We start from the raw sequence: 10,169 nt of genomic DNA on the forward strand, positions 1-10,169 counted from the left end.
ATCTGCCCTTTCAGATTTCCAAGGGCAGTGTTGATGGGAGCAAGTCCTCTCATTTCCTGAAAGGAAATTCCTGATTATTCTGCAGGAATGGGTCTTGTAGGAAATCCGGTTCCATTGCTGCAAGCAGAGCAGCAAAGACTCATCAGCATTTCATCTGGGGTTGCAGTTTAGTCCTCCTCATTTTATGGGAGGGGAGGATTGTATGCAAGATGAATGATAAGAGGCTTGGTAGGAGTTTAAATTAGGAAAATTAGAATAACTGATTTTTATCAGATATGCTTACTCTTTTTTAGGGCAGTCCTCTGCATGTTGTCCTTCAGGCTTCTCTTATAATCAATGATGAGAAATTACTGCCTGGAAGTAACATGTTTTTTGTGGCTTGGTTATTCTGATTTACAGTTAAAGGCAACATTGAAACCACTTAGGCCATTTGTTGTGGTACTTTTTTTGTTGTTGTTGTTGTTGCCAGAGCAAGGCAAAATAATTAAATTTGTTTTGTAGATCACTAAACTTGTTCAATCTTCCATATTGCAAAATCCTAAGTTTTTATGTGGTAGGGTTAAATTCTGGGAGTTGTTTTTTCTTTCCAAGTGCTTTTGTCAATGCATCCATGTAGTCGTGTCTCTGCAACTGGTTTGAACATCTCAGGAAGGTTGGAACACTAGAAAGTATCACCAAAAAATAATTTTTTTAACTTGTAAATTGAAAAAAACCTTAATGTGCAGTGTACTTGATTTGCCTCTGTTATAAGAGATGGCTTTTTAAACTGACATAAAAATTTTAGGAAACACCTAGACAGCAGAGAGGTGGATCCAAACTATTAATTTTTTTTACCTCTTTAGAAAAAAACTACCTGAAAAATATCTGGTTTAAGTAGCCCAAAGTACTTGATACTCTTTCTTAGGTTTCCTAGGTTCCAAGAGTATTTATCAGAGTCTGACACACTGATTTTTATCTGCAGATTATGACCAGGAGGAAGAGGATGAGTCTTATTTGCAGCCGGATACTTCTGACATAGTGAAAGATGGTATGTGATTTCTTTGATTTCCCTCACAAAGAGCCATGTGAAAGACCCCCAGTGAAGGCAATATTCATGTGGAATGCCAGGTTATTATTTTGTATTAGTCATTACTATTCCAGCTGGCAGAATAACTGAAGTAATGCAGAGGTATCTAATCTTGAGAGGTATTTAGGGTCAGGAGTTTGTAATAACAGCAGTAACCATGTACAGAAAGCATTACATGCCTTTAGGGGGTGTTTCCTTGGAGCCTCCTGCCTGGGATGACCTGATCTGGTCATCAGTCTGGAGCAGCAGTAATGATTTTAAGGAAAAAACAGATACAAAGTGAGAAGCCTTTGCTAAGCCATCGTAAGCCATGCCTGAAGAAAAATAGCAGGAGTTTATTACCTAGAACTTTCAGAATTCTGCTGAAAGTTAAATGCTTATCCAGCATATTGAGTACTGTCAGACCTGATGCCAGTGAAATATCTTAGATAACATAGAAAATTGATTTGAGCAGTCTCCTTTGATGACATACTATATTCCATCTCATTGTATCACATTTTTTATTTTTCTTTCTGCAGACATGGTGCTGCCCCCTGCGTACCCACCTCCGCCCGTTCCTCACGTCAGGAAATCTCCCTACTCAGAAGCAAGGGCACATTCCTACTCTGGCAAACCAAGTGCACCTGTACCACCACCCCCCCCTAAGAGGAGCTTACCTGAAATCAAACTAGAGCCACCCCCTGTGCCCCCTTTGCCTGTGTTCAAAAAGCCTGCAAGTGGCAAAGAGTCTCACCCGCTGCCCCCAGAGCCTGCGCCTCCAGCCCCAGTGCTTGCTCCTCCAGAAGCGTGTGAGAAGCTGAAAACCTTAAACCTTTCCCCACGGACTCCTCCTCCTCTGCCAGCCAATAAACCCAAGCTGTCCCAGCTTGCTGAAAAGCTAGCAGAGCCCAAAGTGCCAAGGGAACATGGTAAACCTGGACTGTTTGTGCCACCAGTGCTCCCAAAGCTGCCTGTGCCAAGCCACCAGCCCCCTGCAGTCAAGCCCAGAACAGAGAAATCTTTAGGTCCCCAGTTACAGTAAGTATGAAAACACAATGCACTATTGTTTTTCAGTCACTTATTAGTTAACAAGTTTAGGCATACTCAGATTCATACCAACATCTGTGTCTCTGCCCTGCACCATCCCTCTCTGTGTTGTGCTTTTTTGCCTGTTATTTGAAAATCTGCAGTGAGTCTAGCTGATCTGGTTGGACCTGTTCTGTGCAGGAGCTTGGGCTAAATGATCTGTAGAGGTCTCTCCTTACCCAAATTAATCTGTGATTATCTAAATTAATCTGCAAGTACTGCCTCCAGCTCTGGGGCCCCCAAAACAAGAAAGACTGTTGAAAATGGTCCAGAGGAGGCCACTGAGCTGATCTGAAGGCTGGAGCACCTCTCCTAAGGGGACAGGCTGGCAGAGTTGGGATTGTTCAGCCTGGAGAAGAGAAGGCTCTGGGGAGACCCTTAGAACACCTTCCAGTACCTAAAAGAGCTACAAAAGAGCTGGAGAGGGACTTTTGACATGGGCATGGAGTGCTAGGACTAGGGGGAATGTCTTTAAACTGAAAGAGGGGAGGTGTAGGTTCAGATTAGGTGTTGGGAATAAATTATTTACTGGGAGGGTTGTGAGGCACTGGCACAGATTGACACACATAAACTGTGGATGCCCCATCCCTGGAAGGGCCACGTTGGATGGAGTTCAAATCAACCTGGTCTAGTGAAAGGTATCCCTGCCCATGGCAGGAGGGTTGGAATGAGTTGATTTTTAAGGTCCCTTCCACCTTAAACCAATCTAGGATTCCATGATTTGGGGGCTAAACTGGAATTTCAGTTCTAGTTTTGCTACTCCTTCAGTGTTTTGTGTAAATTTGTTCTGCTTTCCTGATGAGATATCCTTCAGTTTTCATTCTGTTTCTGCCAGGAGATCACCACCAGATGGACAGAGTTTTAGAAGTTTTTCATTTGAAAAACCAGCACTACCCTCCAAGCCAAGCCAACCTGATGATGACTCTGATGATGATTATGAAAAAGTAAGATGAAGCAGATGATCCATTCTAAAAGAATATTTTTCCCTTGCTTATGTATACCTTTGGGAACATTTTAAGTGCATTATTTCAGGAGAAGAGTAGCTTTCTGAAAACACAGTTGTGTCTGTGGTTTTTTTTTATTTCTTTTTGAGCTTTAGTGAATGCCTTGATAAGTTACAGAGTTTAAGATTGGATATAAGGGAGAAAGAAGTGAAAAGTAGATTAAATCACTGTTAATAATTTTAGATTATGGCTGTAGCTTATTTGCATAACAAGTTGCTAGGGTTTTGAGTTGTCATTGACTTAATGGTGATTCTTTTTTTAATATTTTTTACAGGTTGGGCTGCCTGTTTCAATATTTCTTAACACCTCTGAATCCTTCGAAGTTGAAAGGTAAAATGTGATTTTAAAATAGTTCCTTAGAAGTCCTACAAAAACCCGTACTGAACTGTAATCCAAAGATAATTCTGATAACTTGTGTTTAAAGCATGCACTGAAATGTTTAATATGCAAGTCACTTTCCAGAGAAGTTAGTTCAGTGCTGATATATCAATTGACAGATGAGAATGCAATGTGGTTTGGCTCCATCTGGAGGAGGCTGTTTTGCCAGGATGCTGGATGAGACCAGAGAGCCAGATGATCTGTGCTGCACTGCTGGTGCAGGTGCTAGAACAGTGACTGTCTTTCAGCTGTGATCTACTATGAATTATTACACCCAAAACAGATATTTGTGTTGAGAATTTTAAAACTGTAGGTATTTGATTTTCTGAGTGCTAATAACATGTCATGTACATGAATAATTGTAATATATGTAATTGTTTATTCTTTTAGGATATTTAAAGCTAGTAGCCCACAAGGACAGCCACAAAATGGATTGTACTGTATTAGGAACTCATCTACTAAGCCTGGAAAGGTAAATTGCAATTTCTGAGTCTACCCCCCAAAAAACTTCTTGATTGAGACATACTGCATTTTATATGCAGTTAAAGTACTTAACAATTTACATGTGGTCTTTTCTTAAAGCAAGCAAATATGAGAGAATCCCTATCATAGTGTCAGTGATTGTAAAAAAACTTTTTAGGCTGAATTTTAAGTAATTCCTTAACAATACCTTGACTTAGAAGAGCTTGGTAGCATAGACTGAATACATTGCATTTTTCTTCTTCAAGGTATTGGTTGTATGGGATGAACCTGCAGGAAAAGTGAGAAACTACAGAATCTTTGAAAAGGTCAGTATCTGCACTACATTTGCATCTTTAGATTATAGCTGTCTGTGTGTATTAAAAGGGGGGGTGCATATAGGTAAATATCAGAACTAACAAGTTCAAGTCTAAATTTGTTCCCACTTCTGACAGTAAAAATCAGTTGATTTACAAATATCTGATCTAGGATAAAAGTTCAAGTACTCAGATCTGGGCTTTTAAATTGCTGTATCATATGTCATCATAAATTTCAGTCCCAGTCAAATCCTAGTAAATTCCTGAGTTTAATTTGGACTTATTTGTGTGACTGACTAGTTTGCAAAGGAATAGTGTATTTGAAAGAACTTAGTTCTGATGATGATGTTCTGGCCCTTTTTTCTTTAGACATTGAGCTGGAAACATTCCTGTCAATGGTTACATATGTTTTTGTTCTACAACAGGATGGCAAGTTTTACCTGGATTCAGACATCCTGTTTTTGAACATGGGAAGTTTGGTGGAATACTACAGCACTCATGTCTTACCCAGTCATGACAGCCTGATTCTCAGGTGTCCTTATGGTTACTCCAAGCCAAGGTGACAGGACAGCCATGGCTCAGTGACACCCTGCTGCCCCTGAGGACAGGACTCCTGCCTGTTGGACATCCCATTGTTTGCACACACAAACTGGGTCTGTGTCCACTTTTTATTCTCTCATAAATTGTTATACAAATTCCATTTAATGAACTTCTGGTAAAACCTTAGAGTCCAGATCAGTGGATTTTATGGTCTTTTTCTTTACAAAGATCTGAACTGATTGTGCCGTGAAAGTTGTCCAGGATACCCACACCTTTTATAAAACTGCTGCTATTACTAATCTTCTTGGAATGTTGAAGATGAACATGAACAAAGAAGTGATCTGAATACAGCTGATCTAGAAAATGGACACTTCTGAAAGTATGTCAGAATTTATTTGTGACAGGGAATACTAATACTCTGACTTGGAGGTACTACTCCTAAGGTCAGCATTGGTGCTCAACTGAGATATTTTGTATTACTTGTATAGCTGATGTGTACATAATGAAGATTTCTATGCAAATTATTTTATTTACTATAGGTAAAGATGATCAGGAAATGAGGCTTTTTTTTAAGCCACCTCTTATACCCTTGTACCTTCTGAGTACAGTAATCACTATCAGGTACTATCTGGCTGATAGGGGTGTGGCACCCCACATACTGCTTCATGACATGCACTTCAGAGAAGTGTGGGACAATATTGATTTGGCTTTCATGGGAGCTCCATTGTCTGGTTCTGAACTGGAAGGGTTCCTGCCACTGGTATTTTTAAAGGGAAAAGAGAAAGGGCTACAGATTTTGGGGGAAGGGAAGGGAGCCATTTGAATGCTCCAAATTCCAACTAGCAGTTTGATCTCATGTTGCTATAGTCTACGTTTCTTTAAAAGAAAGCACAAAAAACCACTTGAAACCATGATTATGATGCTACTATCAATCCAAAAATCTTTGTGGTCACACTTTGCTGTCAGCCTGCTGCATTCTTTTCTGTTCTAGGGCAAAACACACTACCCTAATCTTCTACCAAGACTTCTTGTATTATTAAAATTTCTACTCAGTTTGTAGTTGCATGCAAACCAAAATCTATCTTTAATCTATTGTCAGTGATAGACATTACCAGGGTGCATTTAACATTTGTTCCCTAATATTTTTGGGAGTGGTATCCTAAATCCAAGGGCTTGATATTTATGCCAAAATTACTCTATTCCTGAATTTTAATATGGAGGAAAAAATTAATTTTAATAACCTCTTAAGTAATTCTGTTGATCCAGAAATAGTGTCATAATGGTCTCATACTCTAATACTGTTTACAAGACTTGTAATAATAGTAAAAAAAATATCTGTCACTCCTGAAACAGGAGAAGGTATCTAGTTTTTATCAGTGTGAATTTGTATTCATAAACTTTTTTTTTGTTACCCTTTAAAAGTTTATTACATGCCCATTTTAATCTTGTTACCATTAGATGGCCACAACTTTAAAATAATAAAAAAAATAAGAAGAAGAATTTGCTTTTTATGAAAACAATAAACCAGGATTTAGTCCCTAGGGAATTTTCCTTACTAATCAGATGGAATATGTAGATCATATACAGGAATTGAAGCAGGAAATTCTGTCTCCATCTTTTTCAAGAGACACAGATATACACAATATCAATCTTTTAATCTCTGTTCCCACTCTAATAGGGCTTATGTGTGTAAAGAATGTGGAGTACTTAAAATTTAGATTCTCTTGAATGTTGGGTATTTTTAAGTCTTATTCCTTTTATTTTAAATTAGTATCCCTGTGATGCACTATCCTGACATTGATCTCTCTAAAGAAGGCTCAGCCAAGACAGCATTTAAAAAACTTATTTGACAAATATTTTTATGTATATCAGAGTAAGTTCAAGTTTCGTGCAATATTCACACCTGTCTACAGAGTAAGATTTTCTCTGTCTGAGAATAATTGACTTCATTGTGTCATGACAATGTTATTTATAGTATGCTCTCTTTGGGGCCCTATTCAGATATTTGATTGTTGGCTCACCTTACACTCAGAAGATTTTTAAATTGTAAACATCCATTTAAACCATAACACACTCTTTACCTGTGTAATACAAGAGTTGCAAATATGTAAATTTTTGTGTAATTCCTTTTTGTATCTAAATGTATAGATTTCTGAAATGGATAAACTTTCAATGCCACTCCACCTCATTTTGTGCAGTTGTCTTTCATTTCATGGGGGTGGGTTCTGATGCTTTTGTTCATACCTGTGTTCTTCTAATAGTGGAGTTAGAGGAATTTTCAGTGCTCCTAAGAAGCAAATCTTCATGTTCTAAACAAATCTGCAATCATTTAGACTCTTTCTTCCTCTTGCTCCTACATACTAGTCTAGTCTGTTTTATAATAAATCAGGTGAGTTTCTGGTGTTTGTAGAGAGGAAAGGCACAGCCACAACGCATGGCTCAGTAGTCTCCTGTATTTCTCACTGATCTGACTCTCCTCATTCCTTCACCACAAAGCAGCCTTTGTGTCTACAACCTCCTACAAGCTCCTTAGCTTTAAAATAGTTGGTGGGGAATTGTAAAAGCAGCATTTGATGTGCATAAAGAATGTAGTTGATGAGTTTTGTAATATCCAAGTCAAAATCATTGATAGTAGTTTCGGAAAAAGTCTTGCCTCCTGTGAGTGAACCTCCAGATTAAAGTGTTGCAGGTCATATTTGGATGGGGATTGCTGTTCTAGAAAAAAAAATTCGAGTGCTTTTGAAAATAAAACAAGGGACAATCAATGGCAGCATGTCATAAAAAGTGATCCAATACCCAAACAATTTTTTTTTATGACAATAGAGGGTGCTTTGTGTCAGCAGTCAAGCTTTCCCCGCCTCAGAACTTCAGTTTTCACAAGAAGGTGAATAAGTAGCAAGAGTTTTCGGGGCCTCAAGTTTGGAACATGTGAAAGGGCACTGAAGATTTCAGGAGCTGAAAGTGTGATTATGTAGAATTTGGGGACATCTGCTGGTCAGCCTGTTCCACACAGGGATCCACACAAAAGGAATCCAGCAGCTGAGCATGTGTGTGGAAGTCATTTGGGACAAATCAATCTTAAGTGACTTCAGATAGAAGCTAGAGATCAAAGCTAACTTCGAGTGGAAACTTAATAGGCTGGGACTTTGAAACTTAAGACTCTTCTGGCTTATTTGCCTCAAATAAGCTACAATATTGTTTAGCAGAATTACTCATCTGAATGTCTTTTAACCTAAAGAACAAAGAGATAATTTAAACACAGAAGGATTAATTTATTCTTAAAATATACTTTGAGGTAGAATTTACATCGTGGACATCTGAGCACCACCTAAATTCATGCACATCTTGAAACATTAGGCAGCTGTTCTGAACATTAAATACTTCACCTAGCAGCAAGAAAATGTTGCAATAGTTTCCATCTTATGAAATACCTCCTTGAAGTCAAAGAGGGGGGTTTTTCTTAACAGTAGGAGTGCTTGAGATGGCCACAATTACAGACTCCTAAGTGGGAGAGCTTATAGTCCTTTTACTAAAGTACCAAAATATCAAATACCAAACACTACTAGAACTTCTAGATGGAGAGCATTTGAGCTCACTTTAAAACTGGATGGGCTGAAGTGGTTATGTTCAGTGGGCTTCAGGTATGGAGTAAGCCTTGGAGCACAGCCACCTCCAGATCTATTCCTTCAGGGTTCCCATTCCTGTGTTGTAATTCCAGGATGGTCATTACCATCCCTCACCTGTACCTTCCTCCTTACAGTATCCAGTTCCCAGGAAGGGGGTAATTCAACCTCTCAGGCTGATGACATGGTTCTGACAGGCATGTAATCTTGGACATATCAAAGAATCACTTCTAATGTGATTTTACTCACACAAATCTCTCCTGGAGTTGGTTTGCACAGAAATGACAGTCATAAAAACCATTTGTAGGATTAGATCACTGGATATCTAAAACAAGGGAAAGGCATTTAACCCTTGGAGTTACCACCTTCCCTGCCCTTTAACAACCACTTCATACAAGCTCATCCTGGGCACTATCCCAGCACAGCTGGTTCTTGGACAGGCTGATGTGCACTGAAATTCTGGCCTGGACAGGCTTTTGCACCTGTACTGAAGGCCAGTGATGTGAAAGGGCCACCAGAGCAGCACAGAAAACAGGAGAGTCTGTCCCATGGAAAGTTATTAAAGGGTTTTATTACAGGGCTAATATGGAAAGGTGCTCCAGCTGTGGCTTCACAAGCTGTTTTAGGCTCCATTAATTATGTTGTGCTTTAATTTACATTAATTTGCACTGTGCTAAAAAGCATGCTGATTTATTTTTCCAAGAAAATGACAGCCACACCCTAACCATGGGAGTACTGCTGAAAATGTGCCATTAAAAAATTAAATGTGAGTTTAGGGAATTAAAAATTTGATATTCTAATATTACAAAGTTTCTCTCAAGATTAATTAACTTTCTCCTGTATGTAATAATTAAAATAGTAACTACCTTAAAATGTTTTTCTTATGCTTCTCAGCCGTCCTTATTAGTTTGAACTTGCCTGGTATGTTTTTCCTTTCCCTATTTTACCCTCTTCGGTCTGCTTGTAGTTCTAAAGTTAGTTCAAAAGTTATAACTTCTTTTAATGATGTTTTTTCTTCTCCTACTATTAAGGATGAAGACATCATTACAGAGCAGCTAAAAACAATTTCAGCTGCTCTAGTCACACTGGAATTCATGTAGAAGCAGCTAGCAGAGAACATACTACTAGAAGGCAGATGATATTCAGGAAGTCATAGATGTTGCAATTAAATTAATTGGCTTTACTTGGAAAAGCATTTTGGAAAAACAAGCCCTAACCTTCACAAAGACTATTGCAACATTAAAAGAGAATGTTGGTTGCTGGAGTCCCTTTGTGTAAAGCAACAATTGCACCTTTGGTTCTGTTTAACTGCAACTGCTGTTATGTTAATCAGCTTGAATCATGCAGCTCCATTTACATTTTATCTCAATAATGTATAAAAATTTTCCCATGTCCCCTGAGTATAAAGTCAATATTTTTCGAACTTAAAGCCAAAGTGGCCTCTCAGATTAAGATTGTATAAAATTTGGCAACACTTAGTATCAGCCTATTCCAGCTGCTTTGCCCTTTTGCCCACCTGCTGTTTCAGTTCTCCTAATTTTTATTTTTTTCCCAGCTCAAACAAACCTCAGATGTGTTTTTGTTTGATTGTGGAGAGAGATGAAAGTAGATCAGAATGCACATTTTTACTCCGTGTAATCTTTCTATTGAACCTACATTTAAATTGTTTCTATATGCTATTTTCAGTCTAATAGGAAAGTTTATCTTCCTTGCATAA

The 10,169-nt window shown here is 38.4% G+C and overlaps 1 protein-coding gene across 2 annotated transcripts in view; it reads left to right on the plus strand.

Moving 5' to 3' along the window:
* Positions 1 to 7,012, plus strand: part of SH3BP2 (SH3 domain binding protein 2) — a 29,293-nt gene extending 22,281 nt beyond the window's left edge. For both annotated transcript variants that reach the window (XM_031060099.1, XM_005424723.2), the window contains exons 7-13: positions 962 to 1,027; positions 1,585 to 2,083; positions 2,967 to 3,075; positions 3,410 to 3,465; positions 3,904 to 3,985; positions 4,242 to 4,301; positions 4,715 to 7,012. In XM_031060099.1, coding sequence (XP_030915959.1) covers positions 962 to 1,027; positions 1,585 to 2,083; positions 2,967 to 3,075; positions 3,410 to 3,465; positions 3,904 to 3,985; positions 4,242 to 4,301; positions 4,715 to 4,852 — 1,010 coding nt within the window. In that variant the 3' untranslated portion in view covers positions 4,853 to 7,012. The remainder of the gene's footprint in view (positions 1 to 961; positions 1,028 to 1,584; positions 2,084 to 2,966; positions 3,076 to 3,409; positions 3,466 to 3,903; positions 3,986 to 4,241; positions 4,302 to 4,714) is intronic.
* The last annotated feature ends 3,157 nt before the right edge of the window (positions 7,013 to 10,169 follow it).

This window comes from Geospiza fortis, unplaced genomic scaffold, assembly GCF_000277835.1.
Source record: "Geospiza fortis unplaced genomic scaffold, GeoFor_1.0 scaffold147, whole genome shotgun sequence".
NCBI lineage: Eukaryota > Metazoa > Chordata > Aves > Passeriformes > Thraupidae > Geospiza > Geospiza fortis.